The sequence below is a fragment of the Carettochelys insculpta genome, chromosome 2, assembly GCF_033958435.1.
Source record: "Carettochelys insculpta isolate YL-2023 chromosome 2, ASM3395843v1, whole genome shotgun sequence".
NCBI classification, from domain to species: Eukaryota; Metazoa; Chordata; order Testudines; family Carettochelyidae; genus Carettochelys; species Carettochelys insculpta.
Window position 1 is genome coordinate 153,509,370 of NC_134138.1, and position 26,921 is coordinate 153,536,290.

Sequence of the window (26,921 nt, forward strand, 5' to 3'; positions counted from 1 at the left end):
CACCCTTATTTAGATGTGTGCTACTTTGGAGTGTAGACGTTCCCTCGCTGCGCCTATTTCGATGTGGTGCTGCGCAATGTCGATGTTGAACATCAACGTTGCCAGCCCTGGAGGACATGTAGACGTTATTCATCGAAATAGCCTATTTCGATGTCGCTACATCAAAATAAGCTACTTCGATGTAGGCTTCACGTGTAGACATAGCTAATATTTTGCAAGGGACAGATGGACAACAGGGCACTTGAAGCAGACAGGAAAGTAACCATTAGCAATGGTTCATACTGGCATTAATGACATTGTGTCACAGGATACCGCACAAATAGTATATGACTTCCAGGAACTGACATCCTTCCTGTCCCACAAGCAAAGGAAGACAGAAAACCAGTCAGTTCTAGATATGAACTGGCTACATAAATAGCACTGATTGGTGGGCTTTGATTTTGTGGAGCACTGCTCCACCATCTACCTGGAAAGAGTGCTGTAGGTTGGATAGGCTTCATCTCAACAGAGAGGGGACCCATATTCTCTGGGACATGCTAGCTGGAGTAGTCAGCAAGGCACCCAATAAATAACAAAAATGGAGCACTCAGCACAAAATCAAGATGCTGAAAACAAAATTATTCAAAAAAATCAAAGAACACAAGTTCTTTAAACTACCTGTACACCAAAGCAGACAGGGAGCTGGAAACAGGGTGTGTGCTAACAGGAGGGAGTTTGGAGAGGCTCTCCTGGAGGAGGAGAAGGAAGGAGCAAACTAAAGCACCTTGGGGTAAGTGGCTGCTTATATTTGGAGGTTTTGGGCTTGTGTGTTTGTTTGGAGTTTGGAGTTTGTTTGTTTGGAGTGCTGAGCTGAGTGTGTGTGTTTGTTTGTTTGAAAGGCCGTGTGCTCAGGCAGGCAGGCAGGCAGGCAGGCAGTTGGAAGCTGATTAGGTTTGAATTGAAACACCGTGTGCTGATTGGCTGAGCTGTAGGCAGAGGGAGGAGCTATCAGGGAGGCCGAGCACTTAAACCCTGCTAGTAAGCGACCAGGGAGCTTTGCGACCGGGTGCTGGCAAACAGGGTGTGTGCTAACAGGAGGGAGTTTGGAGAGGGGAGTTGAGAGGGGGAGCTTGGAGGGAGCCAGTGACTTCTGTTGCCCTTAAACTAAATCCTTTATAACAACCTCTATCTGAAACATTTAATTAACCCTCATATATAACTAGAGTAGGAAATGGAGGCAGAAGCCCAGCAGCAGAGTGGGGGCTATCCTGTTTATTGTGTCGAGTGCAGTATGTATGACTACCTACCCTGTGGGCGGGTGGCGTATGTGTGCGCTCGATGCAAGGAGCTCCTGGCCCTCAGAGACCGAGTGCGTGCTTTGGAGGCCAGGGTGGCTGAACTGGAGGAGCTAAGGAAGGCAGAGGTGTTTGTGGATGAGACTTTCCGGGACATAGTAGGGCTGTCCCACCTCCAATCTGACAGTCCTGAGGCTGTTACGGAGGATGAAAGGCTCAGGGAAGGAGAGCAGTCAAGGGGAGCAGAGGGAAACCATCCCGTAGTTGGGACCCTCCTTCCAGAGGGTGATGTTGTATCCTCTCGTGCCGAGGATACTTCTCCGGGGGAGGGAGCGCCAGCTGTTAGGAAGAAGCAGGTTTTAGTAGTGGGGGATTCGATCATTAGAAATATAGATAGTTGGGTTTGTGATGACCGGGAGAACCGTATGGTGACTTGCCTGCCTGGTGCGAAGGTTGCGGATCTCTCGAGGCATCTAGACAGACTTATGGGCAGTGCTGGGGAGGAGCCGGTCGTCGTGGTACATGTTGGTACCAATGACATAGGGAAGGGTAGAAGAGATGTTCTGGAGGCCAAATTTAGGTTACTAGGAAAGAGACTGAAATCCAGAACATCTTTGGTGGCATTCTCTGAAATGCTTCCAGTTCCACGCGCAGGGCCAGATAGACAGGCAGAACTTCAGAGTCTCAATGCGTGGATGAGACGATGGTGTAGGGAAGAGGGGTTTAGATTTATTAGGAACTGGGGACACTTTTGGGGTAGGGGGAGCCTATACAGGAAGGATGGGCTCCACCTAAATCAAGGTGGATCCAGACTGCTGGCATTAAACATTAAAAAGGACATAGAGCAGTTTTTAAACTAAGAGGTGGGGGAAAGCCGATTGGTGCGGGGGAGCACCTGGATCGGACGGAGACTTCTCTTACACGAGGCTCCATAGACAGGGATTCCCTAGAAGTTAGTCAGATAGGGAACGTGGGAAATAATATATGGGCAAGATCAGATGTAAAACAATCATGCATAAAAAAATCCACCGTGTCTGTGAAAGGCGGACATATAAATAGTGGTAGTTTTCTAACATGCTTTTACACTAATGCTAGGAGTCTGTCTAATAAGATGGGTGAACTGGAGTACCTCATATCAAAGGAGGAAGTTGACATAATAGGCATCTCAGAAACATGGTGGAATGAGGACAATCAGTGGGACACTATCATACCGGGATATAAATTATATCGGAAAGACAGAACAGGTCGTGCGGGTGGCGGAGTGGTACTATATGTGAAGGATAATATAGAATCAAATGAAGTAAAAATCCTAAAGGAATCAAAATGTTCCATAGAATCATTATGGATAACAATTCATTTCTCTAATATGAATATGGCATTAGGAATATATTACCGACCACCTAACCAGGACAGTGATAGTGATGCTGAAATGTTAAGGGAGATTAGAGAGGCTATCAAAATAAAAAACACAGTAATAATAGGAGATTTCAATTATCCCCATATTGATTGGGTGCATGTCACCTCAGGACGGGATTCAGAGATTAAATTTCTTGATGCCTTAAATGACTGCTTCTTGGAGCAGCTAGTACAGGAACCCACAAGGGGAGAGTCGGTTCTCGATCTAGTCTTAACTGGAACGCAGGATCTGGTCCAAGAGGTAACTGTTACTGGACCGCTTGGAAATAGTGACCACAATATAATAACTTTTAATATTCCTGTGTTGGGAAGAACACCGCAGCGGTCAAACACTCTGGCATTTAATTTCAAAAAGGGGAATTACACTAAAATGAGGAAGCTAGTTAAACAGAAACTAAAAGGTAGAGTAATTAAACTAAAATCCCTGGAAGCTGCATGGAAACTGTTTAAAGACACCATACTAGAGGCCCAACTTAAATGTATACCCCAAATAAAAAAACACAGTAAGAGACCTAACAAAGAACCACCATGGCTAAACAGCCATGTTAAAAAGGCAGTGAGAGAGAAAAGGGCAGCTTTTAAAAAGTGGAAGTCAAATCCTAGTGAGGAAAATAGAAAGGAACATAAACACTCCCAAATTAACTGTCATAATGTAGTAAGAAAAGCCAAAAAAGAGTTTGAGGAACAGCTAGCCAAAAATTCAAAAAACAATAGTAAAATGTTTTTTAAATACATTAGAAGCAGGAAGCCTGCTAAAAAAGCAGTGGGGCCCTTGGATGATAAAGATATAAAAGGAGCGATCAAGGAAGACAGTGCCATTGCGGAGCGATTAAATGATTTCTTTGCTTCAGTCTTCACGGCTGAAGATGTTACAGAGGTTCCTAAATCTGAGCCAGCCTTTTTAGGCGACAAATCTGAGGAACTCACTCAGATTGAAGTGACATTAGAGGAGGTTTTGGAATTAATTGATAAGCTGAATAGTAACAAGTCTCCAGGACCAGATGGCATTCACCCAAGGGTTCTGAAAGAACTCAAATGTGAAATTGCGGAGTTATTAACAGTGGTTTGTAACCTATCCTTTAAATCCACTTTGGTACCAAATGACTGGAAGACGGCCAATATAACACCAATATTTAAAAAAGGCTCTAGAGGAGATCCTGGCAATTATAGACCGATAAGTTTAACATCAGTACCAGGTAAATTAGTAGAAACACTAGTAAAGAGTAAAATTGCAAGGCACATAGAAGAGCACGAATTGTTGGGCAAAAGTCAGCATGGTTTCTGCAGAGGGAAGTCGTGTCTGTCTAATCTATTAGAATTCTTTGAAGGGGTTAATAAACATGCGGACAAGGGGCACCCAGTGGACATAATATACCTAGATTTCCAGAAAGCCTTTGACACGGTCCCACACCAAAGGCTTTTATGTAAATTAGGTGGTCATGGGATAGGAGGAAAGGTCCTTTCATGGATCGGAAATTGGTTAAAAGACAGAAAACAAAGGGTTGGAATAAATGGTAAATTTTCACAATGGAGGGGGGTAACTAGTGGTGTTCCCCAGGGCTCAGTCCTGGGACCGATCCTGTTCAACTTGTTCATCAATGATCTAGAAAATGAGGTAAGCAGTGAGGTGGCAAAGTTTGCAGATGACACCAAGTTGTTCAGGACAGTCAAAAGCAAAAGGGATTGTGAAGAACTACAAGGAGATCTCAGCAAACTGAGTGATTGGGCAGCAAAATGGCAAATGAAATTTAATGTGGGTAAGTGTAAGGTAATGCATGTTGGAAAAAATAACCCAAATTACACGTACTACATGATGGGGTCAAATTTAGCTATGACAGATCAGGAAAGGGATCTTGGAGTTATAGTGGATAGTTCTCTGAAGACATCCACGCAGTGTGCAGCGGCAGTTAGTAAGGCAAATAGGATGTTAGGAATTATTAAAAAAGGGATCGATAATAAGACAAAAGATATCATACTTCCCCTATATAAAACTATGGTACGCCCACATCTCGAGTACTGCGTGCAGATGTGGTCTCCTCACCTCAAAAAAGATATATTGGCATTAGAAAAGGTTCAGAAAAGGGCGACTAAGATGATTAGGGGCTTGGAAAGGGTCCCATATGGGGAGAGGCTAGAGAGACTGGGACTTTTCAGTTTGGAAAAGAGGCGATTGAGGGGCGATATGATAGAGGTATATAAAATCATGAATGGTGTGGAGAAAGTGAATATAGAAAAATTATTTACCTTTTCCCATAATACAAGAACTAGGGGACACCAAATGAAATTGATGGGTAGTAGGTTCAAAACTAATAAAAGGAAATTTTTCTTCACACAGCGCACAGTCAACCTGTGGAACTCCTTGCCCGAGGAGGCTGTGAAGGCCAGGACTCTATTAGGGTTTAAAAAAGAGCTTGATAAATTTTTGCAGGTCAGGTCCATAAATGGCTATTAGCCAGGGATAAAGTATGGTGCCCTAGCCTTCATAACAAGGGCAGGAGATGGATGGCAGGAGATAAATCACTTGTCTTCTGTTCTCCTTCTCTGGGGCACCTGGCATTGGCCACCGTCGGCAGATGGGATGCTGGGCTTGATGGACCTTTGGTCTGACCCAGTATGGCCATTCTTATGTTCTTATGTTCTTATGTAATGCCAGGATCCTGTCCGTCACATGAAAGCTCATCACCTAATAAATCATTTTGTTAGTCTTTAAAGCGCTACATGACTGCTGTTTTGTTTTGTTAGAATGCAGACTGACACAGCTACCTCTCTGTTACTAAACAACAGGAATTGGAGTTGTTTATTTATGAGCATAATTTGGTCTATTTGGTATCACTGTAACCTACCGGGAAGAATCAAGTGGAGAAAAAGGGAAGGCAGTTTGGCACTCAGTGTGAAAATATCATTAACTGCTTCCAAGTCACTGACAACTGAAGAAAAACAATTATTTAGAATTCTTATGTATAAATATTAGGACACAGAGCACAAGGCACGGTATGAGTTTGTGTCTGCTATTGACCACCAAATCACAGTCGGGAACAGTATGACAGGCTTCTAATATACCAATTGGTAATGTATAGGGGAAAAAAGCTGCATGACAACAGGGAACATCGACTTGAGTGACATGTAAAGTACTATAGATCGAATGTTCCAGTACTAAAGAAAGCACCCTTGGAATTTCTAAATATTACTAAAAATGACAATTTCCTAAGTCCCAAAGTTTTACATCAATATGGGAAGATTCTGGATTTAACCTTGTCTTGACACATACAGAAGACCTGATTGTAGAACTAAAAATTGATCGTAGCTTAGGCACAACTGAGCATGATTTGATCACATTTATAATGTACAAACAAAATAAAGTCCAGACCAATGAGGTATGAACTCTGTCCTTTTAAAGGGCCAGTTTCCTGAAGATGAAAACAATTATGACCAAAATCAGATGGAAGGCACAATTTAATCAGAAAATGTGAATGATAATTCAGAATTGTTTAATAAACCTTCACTAGATGTCCCAAAGACCACAATCCCGCAACTGAAGAAGGTGGCTATGAACACAACTTTATTTAGACAGGAAGTGGAGGCAACTATGAAAAATGAAAATATATAACAAATGGAAGAGTGGACAAGGTGGTACTAATGAATACAATTCAGAAATTAGGAATGGTAGAAAACAGAAAAGGGAAGAAAAGGAACACAAGGAGATCTCCATGGCTATCGGAGTTAAGATAATAAGGAGTTTTTAAAGTACACTAGGGCCCAAAAAGAATCCTAATGATGGCACTGGTATATTACTAGGCAGAATTATCAATAATAATGCGAAAAAAGCAGAAGTTCATTTACATGCCACTCATAATAATACTCTTTCCATTCCAGTAGTATCTCAGTAGGATGTTAAATAGCAGATATTAAAGTCAGACATTCTGAAGTAAGCAGGTCCAGATAAATTGCATACAAGAGTTTTAAAAGAGCTGGTGGGGAGCCCTCTGGCCATTAAATCTGATTTTCTATCTTGGGATACCCAAGAAGTTCCAGAAGACTAGGGAATAAAAAACTAATGTGCTAATACTCTAAAATTACCCAACTAAGTAAAGGCCTGCCACACTGCCACTGATCCCAGTCACCATAATGTACCAGCTCATACAGAGGCAATTAATGAAGAATTAAAGTAATTAATTCCACTCATCATGGTTTTATGGAAAACATCCTGCCAAACTCATTTGATATATTTTTGGATGAGATTAAATGTTTGGTCAACAAAGATAATAGTGTTGATGTAATGTACTTAGACTTCTATAACATAGTGAACTTAGTAAATGCATGACTTTTGATTAATGACAAAATTAATATGGCAAACTTTGGGTGGATTTAAAGCTGAAAGGTCTCAAAATGTAATTATGAACAGGAATCTTTATCAAATGGGTTTGTTTCAAGTGAGGTTCCTCAGACTGCTTCTTAGTGCTCACCTATTTAACATTTTTTATTAATGACTTGGACAAAATTACTTGACAAAAATCAATGATGAAATTTTGCAGAGGATACAAAAATGGGGGAGTGGCCATTGAAACAAAGGAACCTGGATCACTCAGTAAATTGAGTAGGCATGCAAATAGATTTCTTCCTCATTTTAATGGACCAGAAGAAGCCAAAATGAGATGATCACAGCACAACAAAAGCCACTGATGGGAACTGCTGCAACTGACCAATGGGCTTGTGTGTCTTGGAACAAAACTCACACTATCATGATGTGAAGAATGCACAGTGCAATTACAGAAATATTTAGATGGAGATATAAGGTCTGAGATCAGACACACACAAACTAGAACAAAATAAGAGGAAGGGTTTAATCTTCAAAAATGTATTCACATTAGAAGCTGAGATGCTATGCACGTGTTAATCTGGATAACCAATAAGAACATATGAACAGCCATAATGGGTTAGACCAAAGGTCCATCTGCCCCAGTATCCTGTCTTCTGACAGCAGCCAATGCCAGATGCCCCAGAAGGAGTGAACAGAACAGGTCATCATCAAGGTTACAGCTACACTAGAAGCATCTGTCAGCAGATGTTTCTGTTGCAAGAAATTTTCCGACAAAATGTCTGTCAACAGAGCGTGGCCATAAGTGGATTGAAAATGGCCAGCCAGAAGCACAGCAGACAGGGCTACCAATGTGTCCTAGAAGCCCTGTCTATTGACAGATGGCCCTGAGAGCATCCACACAGCTTTTTTGTTAACAGAATCTGTCGACAAAGGCACTCTTCCTCATCTGGAAGAGGCAGAAGTCATAAGGGTCTGGCAACAGAGGGGCTCTTTGCCGGCAGGGACATGTCCACATGGCCTCTTTACTGACAGCACCTGCCTCTGCCCAGACTGAACTCTCGTGCGGCTATGCTAATGAGCCATGGTACCATGCTAACGAGCAGCCATTTGCAATTTCGAGGCTGCTTGTTAGCATGGACCTGCCAGGAAAGCCACACCATGTAGACCCAGCCCCAGTGCCCCCCACCCACAGTTGTTTACCAGGCTTCCTGTTTCTGATAAAAAAACATTTTGCTATTACTTTTTCAGCTTTTTGCTAGCTGTTTTTCAAACTCGTTTTTGGCTTTTCTTATTATGTTTTTAGACATAACTTGAGAGTTTATGCACCTTTTTTCCCTCTTTTGGATTTAACTTCCATTTTTAAATGATGCCTTTTTATCTCTCACTGCTTCTTCTACCTGATTGTTAGGCCATGGTAGCACTTTGTGATACGCTTACTGTGTTTTTAATTTGGAGGTATACACTTAAGTTTGGCCTCTATTATGGTGTTTTTGAAAAGTTTCCATGCAGCTTGCAGAGACTTTACTTTTGGCACTGTACTTTTAATTTCTATTTAGTCTAACCACATTTTTGTGTAGTTCCCCTTTCTGAAATCAAATGCCACAGTGTTGGGCTACTGAGGTGTTTTCCCCACCACAGGGATATTAAATTTATGGCATTGTGCTCACTATTTCTAAGAGGTCCAGTTATATTCACCTCTTGGGCCAGATCCGACACAAGGGTTAGGACTAAATCAAGAATTGCCTCTCCCCTTGTGGGTTCCAGAACCAGTGGTTTCAAGAAGCAGTCATTTAAGATATCTAGAAATTTTATTTCTGCATCCTATCCTGAGGTGATGTGCACCCAGTCAGTATGGGGATAGTGGAAATTCCTCATTACTTTTGAGGTTTTTTTTCATTTTGATAGCCCTTCTAATCTCCCCTGGCTTTTCATAGTTGCTATCACTATCCTGGTCAGGTGATTGGTATCATACCCATCCCCACTGCTATATTTTTATTATTAGAGCATGGAATTACTATCCATAGAGATTCCATGGAACATTTTGTTTATTTAAGATTTTTACTTCATTTCAGTCTACATTTTTTCTCATGTATAGTGTCAGTCTCCCAACAGCATGGCCTGTTCTGTCCTTCCAATATATTTTGTGCCCTGATATGACTATGTCCTACTGATTTGTCTCCATTCCACCAAGTTTCTGTGATGCCCGTGAAATCAATGTCCATCTTTAATATGAGGCACTCTAGTACACATCTTATTATTTAGACTTCTAGCATTTGTGTATAAGACTTCATAAATTTGTCACTATTTATCTGTCTACCATTTCCTGATGTGTTAGACTCTTTCATTTTCATTTAATTTCCTCATCTGATCTTACCTATATCTTATCATCTTCAATCCTCTCCTCCTTACTAGAACATAGACTCCCTATTAATGGACCTTCCCCTAAAGGATGTTTGTGTCTGATCCATGTGCTCCTCTGCATCCATTGGCTTTCCCCCAGTCTCATGAAGAATGATGGTAAAACAAAGAATATGAGAGAAGCCAGCAAGGTGATAGAAAATAAACCTTCAGAAAAAGAAGTGGGTGGACATGTTTATGATAGTATTTCCAAAACAAACAACAAAGCAATCAATCAGAAAAGCAAGAACTCTAATGTCAAGTAAGCTGTACACTGAGTTGAACCAACAGCCCTCAACTTTTTCCAAAAAAAAAAATCATATGCAATTGCCCAGACAAAAAACAAAAAGAAGGAAGTGAATATGCGATTTGTAACAGATGCAGGAGGACAACAGCTTGAGACAGGGGGCATAGTATGTAACAATCGCTGAAAATGACAATTAAAAAAAAGATGCAAGAGAAAGTAATAGCAGATCAAAGCCTTGAACTAGGCTAGTATCCAGCATGAGTCCGGGGTACAGTTTGGAACGGGAAGACGATTGAAAAAGAATGTACAAAACCTACACTAGTAACAATAGGCAAACAAAACTGATGACATACATGACTCTTCAAAGTACCAAAAAATTATCCTTCTGCAGAAATAGAGTATCGCAGATAATTCCATTCATCAAATGGTGGAGCCCAATTTAGGAAAGGAGAGCAATTTAGAAGAGGAAAGGGCATGTCAGATGGTACTGGCATTGCTACAGAGTAGGGAGGAAAAAAACTGGAGGGAAAGACTGAGCATGGCTAGGCTTTATTTGCTTTAGAAACAACATTAGATAAAAGTACCTACGTGACTACTTATGCCCACTGTTCACTCTTATTTTTTCCATCCATGGGCAAAAATTGTATTATGTGCATCAAGCCATGTGCGGATGTACACCACCAATAGAAACACAGGTTGCCTGCTGTGGGTGCTCTGCTAATGAGCTGGGCTGCACCTGAATCTCTCCTGCCCAAGAGCTCAGCCTACAGGTAACACTGTGCCTCTCCTATGATTCTGTGAGGTACTGAGGGATCTTCTCCAATTGATGACAGATTTTGTATGATAGTTCTATGACAAACTGGTGGATTCCATTCAGTGTAGTAGAGGGTACTGGGGTGAAAATTTGGCTCCAATGCTTAGTTCTTTATTATTGGTAATTGTAATGGTCTTCACAAGTAAAACAAGTATCAACAGAAGGTTGATCTGTGCTGACAACATTGTGCTAAAAATCCATAATGAGGAAAAGTTGGTCAGGTAACAGTTTCCTGATCCAGACGGGATGCTGTATTAAATATAGGGGACCATTTATAATATCATCAATACCAGTATTATGAAATAGCAATGAATGTTATACAAGATATGCCATGTAAGACATCAGCGTTAAAGGTATGATTTGCTAAATGTGATAAACTTGTTTGTACGTATCATCTATGTGTCCTGATTTATACTGATGTATGGTATATTGTTATCTCAAACTTGTGCCATGGATTGGGGTCACGCCCCCAGGCAGAATGGCATCAGCTCTTTCCAACCTGCTTGATGGTCTATCAAGGACAATCAACTTTATTAAGAACCCACTGAGAGAAACCAGGGGCTACACCTACAAGTCAGCAGGACATGTGGCGGGATACCTATGGACAGCTGAGTTTCTAGTGGGGTCCTGCAAGGATCTGTTCTTGGTACAACACTCTTTAACCTTTTTTATTAATAACCCTGAAGAAAACATAAGAATCAATGAAAGTTTGTAGGTAAGACAAAAATTAGGGGCGTGATTAATACTGAAGAGGACAAATCATGCATGAAGAACAATCAGGATTGCTTAGTAAGCCATTGTGCATCTTAAATACACCTAAAATAAAGAGCTAGGAAAACACCTTACTCAGAGGTCATACTTACAGTTTGAGGGCTCTACCCTGGGAAGCAGTAATGCTGGAAAAAAACACTTGAGTCATGGTGAGTAATTAACTGAATGAGAGATCCCAGCGTGAAATTGGCCAAAAGAGCAGAAGCCATCCTTGGATGTACAAGTAGCTATATATATAATAGGAAGGATAGAGAGATTATTTTATTTCTGTATTTGTTACTTGTATGACTGCTACTGGAATACCATGTTTAATGCTCATGTCTACAATTCAAGAAGGATGCTGATGAACTGAAGAGCATTCATAGGAGAATCCCAAGAACAAACAGAAGATAATTATAATGAAGAATTTACAAAGCTCAATTTATTAATCTTATCAAAGAGAAGGGTAACGGATGACTTATTTACAGACTGTAAGTTGCTTAATAATGAACAAATATTTAATACTGGGTTTTTAAATCTGACCAAAGTATAACAAGATCCAATGGCAGATGCTTGTCAAAAATTAGACCAGAAATAAGACCAAGATTTTTTAACAGTGAGGTTAGCTAAGGAATGGAGTAATTTATCAGTGGTTGTGGTGATTCTCTCTCTGGTAATTATTACAATCAAGGCTGATTTTTTCCCCTTGAAAGATATATTCTATTTCAAACAAATTAATTCACACAAGTGCTATGGCCTGCATTATACAAGAGATCAGATTAGATCTGTCTTGACTTTAAATTTTCACCCATACTAAGGTTACCTTTTTCAGTAAAAATGTTAACTAACATTTATTTTAGGGGCTCAGGGTGTTTCTGTAGGTTCAGAAACAAACAAAACCCCACTCCCCCCGAAAAGGAACAAGAAGAGACATCTAATAGTAGCTAACTAAAATGTATCTGATGTCATTTTCTTTCCCTACAGTTTGTGTTTTTTCTACTTTACCTAATTATATAAAAAAAAAGAGGGAGACAGGACCGAAGGAGTGAAAAACATGTTCATTACAGATTATATTGTTAGTGATCAGCACTTAAGCTACATCTACACTAGCACCTCCTTTTTGACAGGGGGATTCTAATGAGACATTGGGATATGTTAATGAGGCTCTGCAAACAATATGCAGTGCCTCATTAGCATAATGGTGGCCGCAGCACTTCAAAAGTGCTATTTTTAAATCGGGTGTGGCTCATCTACACAGGGCCCTTTTTGAAAGGACCCTGCAGACATCGAAATCCCCTTGATCCTATCACCAGCCACCATTATGCTAATGAGGCACTGCATATTCATTAGCATATCCTGATGCGCCTCATTAGCATCCCCATTTTGAAATGGGGGAGCTAGTGTAGACACGGGCTTAATGTTAAACCTGGAATATTCTAAGTTTTATTTTCAGCCCGTTAGGTAGTCTATTCTGAAGATTACTCAAAGACACTAATATACAACGTAGACCAAAAATGATTTTTGAACTTTGATCCCTTTCTGTTGATGAGTGCAGAAACAGAATAACTTGCAAAATACTACACAATGCAATTTTGAATACTGTTACAAGACAATAATGCACCTGAAAAAAATACCCTGGGAAATTACACACTAAACCACATAAATGTCATTTCTTCAACTGAATTCTTCTCTGAGAAATAATTTAATAGAAAATGGCAATCCAGGCATTTGAAATTTACCTGCAGGAAAATTGGCTATGCTGCTACCATCCCATTTCTAATTATTGTGTAAGGTAAGTAAATAATACAAATAGCAACAATATGCAATTACATAAATTAGAGCATATTATTATGTATTTGCAGCTAGAGTTTTCTACAAAAAAAACATGTATTGCTTTGCTATCAGATAAAGTATCATAGAATCATAGGGCTGGAAGGGACCTCAGAAGCAAACATAATTAAAGGCTGGAAATAAAACCTGCTGTCTTCTTTATGGAGTCAATCTACATTGTGATCCATTGTTACCAAAGTTAAGTGACTTGTTTATTTTAAATCAGCCAAATTTACCTCTATGACTACAGTATGTCCAATTCAGCCCTAAAAGAGATCAAAGTCTAGAACCGTGGTGTCCAATACATTCTCCACTCAACACACGTGGCGAACAGGACACCGCAGTGTGGCAAATACAGTTCTGAAGCCACATGCAGCTCTTGGAGCATTTAAATGCAGCTCCTCAGAGCTGCACACATGGGTTGCCCTCTGCCCACTCTTTGCATGCGCCCCACCACTTGGTGGGACAAGCACATGGCAGCAGCTCCTGTGGCCCTGGCCATGGCATGGCTCACGTGGTTCTAAGCCCTGGTTCTGGTGAGTCACAGGCATTCAGTTTGCATAGGGGGGTGCCTGTCTGTGGGGAGAGGGAGGGGCTAAGGGTGCCTGTCTCTGAGGGGAGGAGGAGGACATTTATTTAGAGGGGGTAGACTAGGGGAGCCTGGCTCTTGAGGAGGGGAGGGCATTCAATTAGAGTCGGAGGGAGGGGGAGGGCTGTGGGAAATATCAAAGGACGAAAACCACAAGTTTGGTGATCCTTGAATTTCTATTGGACTCTGCTGGTCTAGAAATTCAGTTTGCTAGTAGCTTGCCTTTCTCCAGATTTTAACTACTAATCTTTGTGAAACAACTTAATTCCAAACCCTTACGTTTCCCTCACTAGACAATCACTCTTTGTTTAAGGAAAGTCTTCATAGCATGGTCTTGTTATGTAATTGACAAGAGTTATTCTAACTCTGAGCTATTATAGACCTGTGCAATACAATGAAACATCTAAAGATCTGTTCATAAGGATTAAACTGATTTCCAACGAATCCGCCGCAGCCTGAACGGTATGTTGCATGGATTGAACATTACATATTAACAGCAGCAAATCATAAAATATACCTATTGTCATACAGAGGGAGGCAGGATTTCTTCCAACATATGCAATCATAAATTTACTTCACTGTGCTTCAGTATTTTCATGTAATGAAGTGCACTGATGAATTACAATCAGAGCAAAATTAAGTTATGAAATCCAGCTTGAGGTATATCACTGGTATCCACTTTATTTTTTCTCCTATTTAACTGAGTATCAGATCCAGTTTTTCTTCACCTATGGATATGCAGCGTTGAACTTTGTCTTTATTCCTCCTTAGCAAACACTGGCCTAGAATTATGTACCCAGTTACAAAGATTAGAAACCTAAACAACCTGGTGATTACAATGCACTACAGTAAAGGCACACGGTTCTGCAAACTACCAAAAAACAGAAGTGGAATACTACCCTGAAAATTTGACTTCTCTACAAATTCACTGGCTGCAAAAACTCTTCCACTCTCCATACCAAAGAAGAAGATACCTTTATATTTCATGAAAAAACATTTTTTTTGTAGAACAAGCAATTTCCTTTAAAGACTGTAGAAACATTTGTCTCCCTAACAAGTAACACACAAGTCATTTGAGGAAAGTGACCGCAACAACTGTTACCAGAATGGAGTGTGAGACTGTGCCATCTCCTCATCCATAAAGAGCAAAAAGTGAAGGAAAACATAACTAGCACTTTGCCAGCCAGCAGTAGGCACCCACCATTTGCAAAGTGGCCCCCTCAGGGATGTAGCCATTTGTTTGTCTAAATTTGCAAGAGCTAGAAAAGCATGCAGACAAAAATCTCAGAGTAAATCTTGTCGCTGCCATTACAATCACACATGAATGCTGTAAGCAGAATCCATTTTCCTTCTGTTTCTCAGATACAGTCACACGCACCTAAGTGGTAGCCACTACAACTCTATCAATCATTTTAAAAAATGTAGTTGAATGTTTCATACAACATTGTGGCCTAAAGTGACACTGTCCTTGAAAAAAGTTCCCAGACAACTGCATCTTCTTTGTGTTCCCCCAAACTTCGGATCAAAAATCACCCCCAATGGGCAGGAAGAAAATGAGATCATATTCCTCACCCACCTGAATCTCCTACAAAGATATAAACCTCAGAATTTGTTCTTCTGATGCCCTTGGTAACACAACCCTGAATTCTGAACCGGAACTAAACCTGAAAATCTACTTCCCTCCAAGTATATGTTTCAAGATATATAATCGACTTTATTGACATTCACTTGTGATTTGGAACATGTTATGCACAAGATATACTTAGAATTAGACCCTCTAATTTTTTCTAATCAAAGTTCCAACACGAGTTGTTTCATTCTTCATTCCTTTATAACGCATTGTTTGGTGGTGGTGATGTTAATTTTCTTGCCTGTTTCACATAAACATTTCCAAAAAATTAAGCAAATTATTTTTAAAGAATGCTATGTCACTGCAAAAGAAAAATAACCAATTCCAAAACAAGAAAATCAATAGTAAAGTTATACAAACACTGATAACATGAAAAGGGTCTTCCACATGAAATATGAATTTTCTTCTCAAAATGTGTTTTAAAATCAAGGCTGAGATTCATATTGCGACAAACGATTTAAAATTCTGATAATTGGAAATTTTAAAGAAATCTACAAATTCAATTGTACACAATGTCTTCATACAAAATAACAGAACCGAGTTAAATATCAGAAATAGTCTTTACTTGTACAAATGATATTGCAATTCCACAATCAGGAAAACCAATATTCCACATACAAAGGTTATGCTAACTTTAGCTTCTCTATTGATAAATACAGAGAAGCTGCTGATTCTACCGGTGGAGTGTGCGTTCACCTATCCACTAGCATTACTGACGCTGAACCTTAACATAAGAAAATATGCACCTATGATTTAGGTTGGCTGGCAATACAAAAATGCAAAGAAATAAATTCATGCTCCTGAGCATGAACCACAGCATCTGCTGTCACGTTACCTGGCAATTCAGTGCATAATCAATTATTTAATGCTACTAATCACCTACCTGCCAAACCAAGTGTTCCTTTACGATGGCTGTAGCTGATAGACAGACGCTCAGCACAATGGTGTGGGATGATGAAGTCAAGATGCTGGCAATTATAGCATCTCTCATGTTGAAGGGCAGCATGGTATATACCACAAATATAATGAACAAGAAAAATGACACCTGTGCAGAAGAGCAGAAAAAAACAAAACAAAACAAACAAACAAAAAAAAGAAACCTGTCAAATTCACTTTGGAATAAATAAAAGTTACCACTCAACAGTAAACTGAAACTACAAGCAAATTTTCTTTATTTCAACCTATGTCAAGATAGCGAGGAAATTTAAATTTTTCATACAGATGCCATGAACAAGAGTAATAAATTACAGTTTAAACATCACAATTTCAAAGTTGCATAGTTTCCCAGATGTTTCACAAATTCATTCGCATTTGTCATTATAAAAACAAAATTAGAGTTTCATAGTATCGTGCTCACATCTGAAGGGAGATTTTCTCGGAAACAAAAGCTATTGACCTTACAGCAACTACAGTTTTGTGAGATTCCTATCTATATAGAGTTAGTTGGTCTGCATCTCCTCCCTGTGCACTGAGCCAAAGGTATACAGTGTAGCACAGACCAATCACCTTTCCAGTTCCTTGTCTAACATAAATTAAGGAAAGAAACTGAAGCACAGGGGATGGAGGGCCCCCATGACCTAACAAACCTTTAACTGATAAGTAGATTGTCCCCTTGTACTCCCTCCCTGTTTCACTCTCTGCACTCCTTCAGCCCACCCCACAGTCATCGGTCACCTATGAATTGCACACTGCTAGACTGACAGGCTGACATGTGAAGCAGGTCAAGAAATCAAAATGGCCAGGGCCATCAAGGAGGGAACAGAAGGATTATCACTCCATGCAATGGCACTGGAACGCTTTTTAAAGTGAGGTTGCTGAAAGCCAGTTCATGTAACTAACCCATGTGTGTTCAAAAGCAATATGAAGAAAAAAACACAATTCCTGCTGAGACCACTCAGGTACAGCACAGCTTCTAGATTCTCAAGGATCACAAAATAATACTATCTGCATTCTGACAGCACTAGCAAACTTTTCACAGTAGAGCCTGAGGGTATTGCAGCACCCTCTGCACCTAGGACGCCATTCTGTTGGATCTTTCAGCGAACTTGAGATACGAGTAGCGTAAAAGACTTCTCCATGAGTGTAAAAAAGGTACCAGGTCCTAGAGTCCTAACCCACAGCCCCTCTGGAGAAGTAATTTTTGCATTTCCTGAGATGTGAAGAGAATCCCCAGTAAGTGAGTACCTTGTTCACCATGGGATTGTGCAGCTTCTACTCATAGTTGGTAAAGAAATGCCTGCTGAGGCTATCTGCTACTTAACTGTGCACACGTGAGAGGTACACTGATGATGGGAGCAGGGCTCAGCTCCATGCCCAGAAGGTGAGGGGTGGATAGGGCAAGGTCTAGGGCACTCAGGCCCCAGTGCCACCTGGAATGCAGCAGCACTTCAAAGCAGCCTGCATCTCTGGTCGCTGCTGCTGCCAAAGTAGCAGCAGTGGCAGCCAGAGCTCTGGGCCCCTTGGAAAGGCCAGGCCCGTGAACAGCTGACCCCTTTGAATCCCACCCACATGCAGTCAGCAGGTGTGCATATTACCCTAGTTTCACAGACTGACTGCTGAATACTGTGGTTGTCTTTGACCTTGATGTGATACGGGCAGCATCAACAGAAGCCTACAATGGTGATCTAGCCACCAACTCGCCTTCACTGACAATGCCCTGACATTACGTCCCACCCTCTGTAAGAGACCCCTTGACCATCCCTAAAGGGTCCTGCACTTCCAGGCAGCTCCTTGCCAGCCTCAGAGAGACCCCCCCCCTCATTGCCCTGGGACTCCCCAAAGGCAAGGGTTTCCCTCTACTGAGCCATGTTCACCACAGGCCAGTCTGAATTTGGGGTGGAGGAGGTTCCCTTCTCCTCCTGCCTTGAGCTGTTATGGCCCTACCCCAGTTGGTCAACCCTACCAGGAAGGATGGAGGGAGAGTCCAGTCCCAGCCACTACCCTGGAGTCTGGCCCAGGGACCCTAGGCAGAGAGGGAGCCAGTGGAGATTTTTGCCCCTGCCCCACAACAACTCTAATTCCCTGTGTCTTTTCACTCCAACACTACTTCTGGGGTCTTTCATCCCCTCCCCCCAGTACTGTGCTGGTCTTCACACCTCCAGCCTCATTCTCTCTGGGCACCACACCTCTCCCTTCGTGCTGCCTGGGGAAAGCCTTTTATAGAAAAGCCTGAAGGCCTTTATTGGTCCCAGGTGCTTTAATTAAGGCCTGATGATGGCTGACCTTTGATGAGTCCCAGCTGCCTATGCAACCTGCAGGACTGCACTCTCTGGGAACGTACAGGGGGAGCAAAAAGGGATTCCTCCAATGCCCAAAATGTTTCCTCTCCCTCAGGCACCTGCCAGCTGCAGACTGTGATCTGCCACAGCTCCTTAGAGAATTATCCTTTCTAGAAGTTCAATTAATGCAAGGAAGTGTACTTTGAAAGTTCTGCACGGTAGTTAGAGATTCTGAATTTGAGGCTGACAGACATCAACACTTTTCTTCCCAGAAGGTCAAATTTTTGGCCAGCTCATATGCAGGAGTAGATCTTGGGTGTTGCTCCTCTTTTGCTACTTGCACCACCAATGAATTCAGGGCAGGACGGACAAACAAAAACTCTGTTCCCTTAGGCTAAATTAAGTCCCTCTTTTCCAAGTAAGCACCTCTGTTACTGGAATATGTTATGTTCTAAGCCGTTCTACAGTGCCCTCCTCTATGAGTAATGATAGTCTGATAGGTTTGTAAAATGATAATCTTGAAGTTTGTAAAATATTTAAGGTCTTATTCTGGGAATCCTGAACTTCTGTGTGCATTTGGGAGTCTCCCTTGCTGCAATTTAAACTGATTGCTTCTTCACCTATCCTCAAAGGGTTAACAAGAACAATTGTTAACCTGCTACTTTTAACCTCTTCCGTATTTGTAAACTTATGTTCCCCTCAGTATTCCTCTTAAACAAATCCAATTTCTTCTTCTTTTTTCCTCCCCTCACAGGTAGTATCTTCTAGACTGTTGATCATATTTGTTTCTCTTCTGCACTTTCTCCAATTTGTCTACATTTTTCCCAAAATATAGCACCCAGACTGGGACATAATACTCTAACTGAGGCCTAATGAGCATGGAATAGAACAGAAAAACTATCTGTTATATCTTGCAACATGTCTCCTAACATATCTCAGAATGCTTGCTTCCTCATCCCCACCGTTTTTGGGTGTTTTTTTTGTGCAACAGTGTTACACTGTTGACATTTAGTTGGTGATCCAACATAAACTCCCTGATCCCTTTCCACAGCACTCCTTGCTAGGCAATCATTTCCTATTTCATATGCATGCAATTGATTGCTCCTTCCGAAACAGAGAACTTTGTATTTATCCAAGTCAGACCAAGTCAGATATTGCCCTGCTAGGAATTACACTTCTCAGTGCTTCTTTCCAATGGTGACAATAGTCTGCCTAGCCAGGATCAGAACGGAGCTTTATTGCTATTTCCTACATCTAATTCCTGCTGCCAAATTCATCTAGGAAAGAAGCAGCATATGCAGCACCTTTGCAGAGATGGGGCTTTTCAAAGGAACTGATGGCACAGTTGGAGGTCACTGCTGACCAGTTCTTAAAACCCAGAATCCTGGACATAAGCTGAGTCCTGTAGTGGGAAGGGGTGGGATGGGTTTCTCTAATAGGAAGGGATGTCCCCAAATTCTAATAACTAATTCCAGACTGTCTAAAACTAACAAAAGTATTTTTTTAAATATTTAAGGTTTAGAGTCAGTACAGTAGGGCCCTCACATTCATGAACTTCAGGTTCACGAATTCAATGATTTGCAGGTGGCCACTTCCCCAGGGCTCCGGGGCAGGAAGCGCCAGCAGCCGCCGCTTCCCCCAGGGCTCTGGGCAGGAGCACTAGCAGCTGCTGCTTCCCGGGGCCCCAGGGCAGAGAGCACCAGCAACCGTTGCTTTCCGGGGCTCCAGGGTGGGGAGTGCCAGCAGCCTACATCTCACCAGGGCTCTGGGCAGCAGCCCTGGCAAGCGCGCCCCAGGCGGGGAGCAGCTGCCATACTCATGGAATTCAACATTCACGAGCTTTCTCAACACAGAACCTTTGCAAATGTTGAGACCCAACTGTATATAATAAAGGAAAGACATTTTGATAAAAATGCATTTGCACTGAAATTTGATAGAACTAACATTATTCAAATCTTTGTAAACTGAAAATACTCCAAGATAAATAATTATTTGAGGGTGGATGTGGCCCAGCAATCATTCGGTATATAATTAATCAAAACACTCTGACTTTGTGTATGCAGGGTTAGTGTCCATTAAGTCAATGGAATTGCAAATAAAGCTTATCTGGAGTCCCTGCAATGGTTGCTTCTTGGTCTACAGCACACAGCATCTTGATAAGCATCTAAAAGGATTTAAGAGCAACACATCCTGCTGTGGGTCAGTGTACTATGTGCTCACTATAATACTAATGTAGGTTTTTCTAGATCCTGGTTGTGGGAAAAAGAGCTCCACTGATGGCTATGTTCTAATCTTTCTGAAAAGAGAAGGATTTTAATGTTAGAGATGTCTATTTCGACCATACAGCAAGACTGCTTAAATTCATTTTATAGATAAATAATTATACATACACATTCATATGTGTACATGTGTGCATACACATTACACACACACAGAGGACTTAAGTTATAGACCTTAACTGAACTGAAAAGGAAAAAAAGAAGTTACATCATACATGTAGCAGTGGCAGAAACATGTCCAGAGAGGTCAGTAGCAAATATTACAGGAGCACTGAGAAAATTTTTTGTCAAATTAATGAATTGTGTATCACGATATCCTAGCTAGTACAGCCTTCCAGCTGTAACTACTTCTGTGTATAGGAAGCAAGTTGATGGTCACACTCCAAGGCCACCAAGATATAGCCCTGTGTGCCTCTGACCACTCTTGCAAACACTAAATTCCTGACTCCTGTTGAATATCTCTCTGCAGAAGCAATGCTGATAGAGGAGAGCATTTGGGTCACCTGCATGTTCTCTGCCTCAGAACAGTCACAGTTTGGCCCATACTGATAACACTATTCTTTCAGTTTAGTTGCACAATGATGGAAGTAATCTAGTAGAAATAAAACTGATTTATTTAAACAGAAACCTCACGGACCACAACAGCTCTCAACATTGTGTTCTTCCCTCATGCTTCCACCCCTAAGTTCCCTTCTGTGTTATTAAATTTGCATTTCATTTACTCATTCCCGCCTATAAAATCAGTCTTAGATGCAACATGTGGGTCTCAAGAGCAGCAGCAGAACCATAAATATCACATTTAAATGCTGCCACCACAAACAATCATTAGAGTATATTTGACTTCCCCTTCCACTCTAGAAGTCAGATCTATGAATTTCTTTTTGAAGTTACAAACAAACCACATAAAGCACTAGAAATATACAGTAGCACAATTGACTTACATACATTAAATGCAAGGCAAAGAAGACTTGACAATGTTTGTGCAGCTGACTGGTTCATTCAGACTATTTCCATTTTCAAATGGTTTCTCCTTGTGATTTTTTTCTTTGTCAAGATAGTGTTTGAGGCTTAATGGGCTTCATTCAGCGGCTGTTTGGTGATCTTGAAAAGTGGGTCAGAGATACTGCTACACAATAGAAGATAGTGATGACTGGAAGTGTTTGTGGCATTTCACTGACAAAATAATGCATCTATTTGGAAATTTACAAGGGAGCTGTAATTTGGACAGCAGAATTTAAAACCTACCAAGAGTGATTTCTTTTGTTGGTGCTGTAGATTAGCATACTTTTCTCTCCTCTTCCTCCCTTGTTTATATTCCACCTGCTTTTTAGCTCAGAATTTTGTTTCGGTTCATTTTTCTTATAAAAATGAGCTCTAACTGATTTGGAAAAAATTAAGAAAAGCTTCAGACAGCTTTACAATCAAGATATATTTCAAAACATCTGGGGGCTCAGTCATCCCACATTTTGTGCATTGCATGGACAGGAGTAATTAAGATGCAAGAGAGATAAGTACACAAGCTCCACAAAAATTAAAAAAGGATTTATTATGTTCACTGTGAGCAAGAGTGTTTGGAGAGGTGAAATCTAGCCCCACCTGCAGAGACAGGGTAATGGGCTGCAAAGTGATGGTTGCCAGTGGTGTTAATATCTTTTCTCACTTCCCATAAAGATCACTGGGATATAGTAATCACTGCAGTCTCTCCCTACTAGTTGTAGATCCAGTAGATCTTTTGACATAACCCAGCCTCTCTCTTCTGCATAAGTATACACAGAGGTTTAAATGGTGCATGGGATTTTGCCCTAGTTCCCCATGCTAGGGTGAATTTTACCATGTGTTCCTAGTGTTGGATAACAAGCACAATTCAACTGCTGTTCAATCTCTGAAGGGAAGCATATCACAAGAGAAATCACAAATCTCAAGCAAAAGTGGTAGAGGCTCTACCAGTCAGCAGTAGATTACTAACATTTCTTCAAGGCATGAAGAGTAACAGATGTGAGCAATATTAATTTTGGTTCAAGCCTCACTTCAGTTTTAACATTTGTAAAACATTTGCTCTAATCTTCCATGTGCTGTTATTGTAAGGGTTTCTTGCAAAATTAATATTTATAGTTTAATTTATTTATAGTGATCTCAAATGACAGTCTGAATAAAATAGGCAACTAAAAGGATGAGAAAAGGAAGCACTGTATCATTTTACTGAAAGGAAGACACAGGCTCAGAGATTAAGAGACTTGCTGAAGGATACCTAAGAAGACTGCAGAAGAGCCGGGAACTAAACCCAGATCCACTCTTCCCATCTCCTATCCATAAGGCCTTAATTCCTCTTTTTCTTTTGTTTATTTTTATGAACACTGGGAGGGAAAAATTCTCAGAATCTGTTCCTCAGATCAATTTTAGATGACCTGCTCCACAAATATTTAGGAGAAGGATATATTGATTTTTGACACCAAAAGCCAATTGAGGAAAAGAGATGTTAGATGTGCTTTCTATGTCAATTACATTCCAAAAAATGACTCAGGATCTCTCCAGCTGTATGCCATTTTTGAACTATTGGTAAAGGGTTAATCTTAACTAGTCTGGAATTATGTAAAAGTCATGCAATTTAAAATGTTACTGTCAGAGTTTCCCCAGAGCAATTTCTCTAAAGAGAAACATATGAGCACTAAGGCAGTCATGCAGACCCAAATACTGTACACTGTTACAGTGAACAAGAAGAAAGCATTGCTCTGGACAGATGGTAGCAACGAGGCATATGCCAATAAAACATTTGTAGTTACACAGGACCATATTTTATTGTAGATATAGTGACAGCAACATTTCATTGGGAGAATAATTATAGCTTTATGTTTTGTCCCCTAGAAACACTTTGTTGCCATCTGCAAATACATTCACTAAGTTGACTGATACATTAAAGGATAATTCTCAAAGTATTTATCCAGATCCAGATTCTTTTTACTGTAGAAGGAAAAGGAGCAGACATTCCTGAAGAGTTATTCCCTTAAAAAGAGATATTTGACAACAGCTATTGATTTCATAGGAAGCAAAAGGTAGCTCTCTACAAAAACCATACACAAAATTTAAGTTTATATTCCATTTTTTTACGTATATAGAGCATACAAGGGTGCTTATACATATTAAATAAGATGTATTTTTTTAGGTATGGGGGAGAGAGAGAGAGAGTGTGTGTGTGTGTGTGTGTGTGTGTAAGTTACAATCTCTATTCCTACACAAAGAGGAAATGTTGTAACTGCTTCACATTCCCTTTGTAATTCCTGTATGTAAGAGTTTAAATTTTCAAACATCTAAAAACCACGGCCAGGGGTCAGCAACTACAAGAGCAAGAAGAGCCATTTTTTTTCTAATTTGGTAAAAAACTCAATAATTCAAGAGCTGCAACGCATATGAATATGAGATCGTCCTTAATAATGAACACCAAAGGAGAGGTTACTCGCCCTGTGCAGTAACTGGAGTTGTGTGAGATAGTTGTCCCCAGTGGTGCTCCACCTTAGCTGCGTCAGCACCACTGCGCCCATGGGCCAAAGGTTTTTGTAGCAGTACCCTTCAGCTGGCTGCCCACGCACACAGAGCACAGGCTCGTGACACCTATGACAGCTACTGCGCATGCGCAGGCAACCTATCGCCTCTGTTCTTCTCTGATCCAGACACCTAGGTAGAAATCTGAAGCAGAGGGGAGGTGGATGGGTGGTGGAGCTCCCATGGGGACACCCATCTCAAAGAACTCCAGTTCCTGCACAGGGTGTGTAACCTCTCCTGCTTCTTCAAGGGTTACCGTAGGGGATTACAGAGCAGTTTCAAGGTTTGGAGGTGGGACCTTTGAATGGTATGTGTCAGCCAATAATAGCATGGAGTGGCCAAACTTCATTTGGGAGTCAAAGTAGGATTGTATGGCATAGTGATGTGTAAAAGTATGTGCAGAGGCCCATGTTGCTGCTCTGCACATTTCGTCCGTGCATATGTCCTGGAGAAAGATCGTAGATGCAGCCACTGCCCGCCCGGAATGTGCCCAAAGATTTGCAGGAGGCTGTTTATTACCATAGGCGAGTCTCATGCAGCCAGAAATCCACTTAGAGAGTCTCTCCTTGGAAAGGGGCATGCCCTGGGACCTGTCGGCCGTGGAGATGAACAGTCAAGTTGTCTTACAGAAATCTTGTATTCTTTGCAGGTAAAAGTCAAGTGCTCACTGGACATCCAGGGTATGTAGGGACCTGTGCTCGTCACTGGCTTGTGGTTTGGGGAAGAATACTGGTAGGTAGACTGGCTCTTTAGAATGGAACGACATGAGCACTTTTTGGAGAAACTTAGGGTGCATACATAGTAACAGTTTGTCTTTGTAAAAGGTTGTGTAGGGAGGTTCTGACATGAGAGCACTGATCTCTCCTACCCTGCATGCTGATGTTATTGCCACAAGGAAAGCTACCTTCATAGAGAGATGTAGCAGGGAGCAGGTGGCCAATGGTTCGAAGGGTTTCCCTGTGAGAGATGTGAGAACTAAATTAAGGACCTATGCTGGTGTCGGGTCCTTAACTGGGGGAAAAGGTTTTGAAGGCCACTCAGGAATCATTTGACCAAAGGGTGAGTAAAGACTGAACAGTCCTGAATCAGTGAGCAGAATGCCAATATGGCGCTAGGTGGACCCTGACGGTGCTTATTGATAGGTTTATTTGTTGGAGGTGGGTCAGGTAAGTGAGTATTTGTGGAACCCCTGATTGCACAGGGTCACATGATTATGATTGGCACCATAATATAAAACTTCTGAGAATAAGTCTTTCTTGTTGTCAGTCTTCTGCTGTTTTCTAGGATCATACAAACCTGCAGTCAGCACAGGAGCTCCAGGTCCAGCAACCAACCAGGTACCACACGTGCAGGTGGAGACAGTGAATGGCTGGGTGGTGAACTGAGCCATTCTGCTGAGTGAGGAGTGTCAGAACAGGAGGGAAGAAGTGACGACGATGCCTGAAGGGGAGCAGCAGGTAGGAGAACCAAGTTTGTCTGACCCATCTGGGTAGTGGGAGAATGACCCAAGCTCCATCCCACCTTATCTTGGTTATCACCCTCTGAATGAGGGGTGTCGGTGGGAATGCATACTTTAAAGGTGCATTCCATGTGATGTTGAATGCATCCCCTAGAGAGTTGTGACCTAATCCATGTCTGGAGCCAACCAGGGGGAAAAGTGTTGGCAACTGTGGCAAACAGATCTATCATCAGGAAGCCCCACTTGCAGAAAATGTGGCAGATGGAGGACTTGTTGATTTCCCACTTGTGGTCTGTTGAGAAAATGCAACTGAGATTGCTGCCAGTATTTTGCTCTTGCCCGGGATCTAAGCCATGACAATGTGGATTTGACGGGGGACGCACCACTCTCAGGCTGTGTCTACACTAGCCCCAAACTTTGAAATGGCCACGCAAATGGCCATTTCAAAGTTTACTAATGAAGCACTGAAATGCATATTCAGCGCCTCACTAGCATGCCGGCGGCCGCAGCACTTCAAAGTTGACGTGGCTTGCTGCTGCATGGTTCATCCCGATGGGGCTCCTTTTCGAAAGGACTCTGCCTACTTCGAAGTCCCCTTATTCCCATGAGCAGATAGGAATAAGGGGACTTCAAAGAAGGCGGGGTCCTTTTGAAAAGGAGCCCCATCGGGACGAGCCGTGCGGCGGTGAGCCGCATCAATTTTGAAGCGCCGCGGCCGCCCGCATGCTAATGAAGCGCTGAATATGCATTTCAGCGCTTCATTAGTAAACTTCAAAATGGCCAATATGAATGGCCATTTTGAAGTTTGGGGCTGGTGTAGACGTAGCCCCAGAGAAGTAATGCTTCCTGGCAGATTTGTTTCAAGCATACCCTGCCCTCCTTGTTTATGGAATGTACGGCTGTCGTATTGTCTGTTAGTATGCGTACTGTAGAGTTGGAGATCTGGCAGAGAAGTGCATGCACCCATACCGAACTGCTCTCAATTCTAAGAGATTGATGTGTTGCAGTTGTTCATTTGGGGACCATGCACCTTGGACTACTTGGTCCCCAAGATGAGTACCCCATCCCAATTGGGAGGTGCCCAATGTGATCATGAGTGTGGGAGAAGTTACCTGGAGAGGCACACATTGCAAGGTGAGGGAGCTCCTGACCTTGGCTGGGAT

General features: G+C 41.6%; 1 protein-coding gene across 1 annotated transcript in view; it reads right to left on the reverse strand.

The window, feature by feature from the left end:
- The window catches only part of ADCY2 (adenylate cyclase 2), a 440,039-nt gene that overhangs the window by 325,391 nt on the left and 87,727 nt on the right, over nucleotides 1-26,921 (reverse strand). Inside the window, exon 3 of the mRNA XM_074987859.1 lies at nucleotides 16,149-16,310. Coding sequence (XP_074843960.1) covers nucleotides 16,149-16,310 — 162 coding nt within the window. The remainder of the gene's footprint in view (nucleotides 1-16,148; nucleotides 16,311-26,921) is intronic.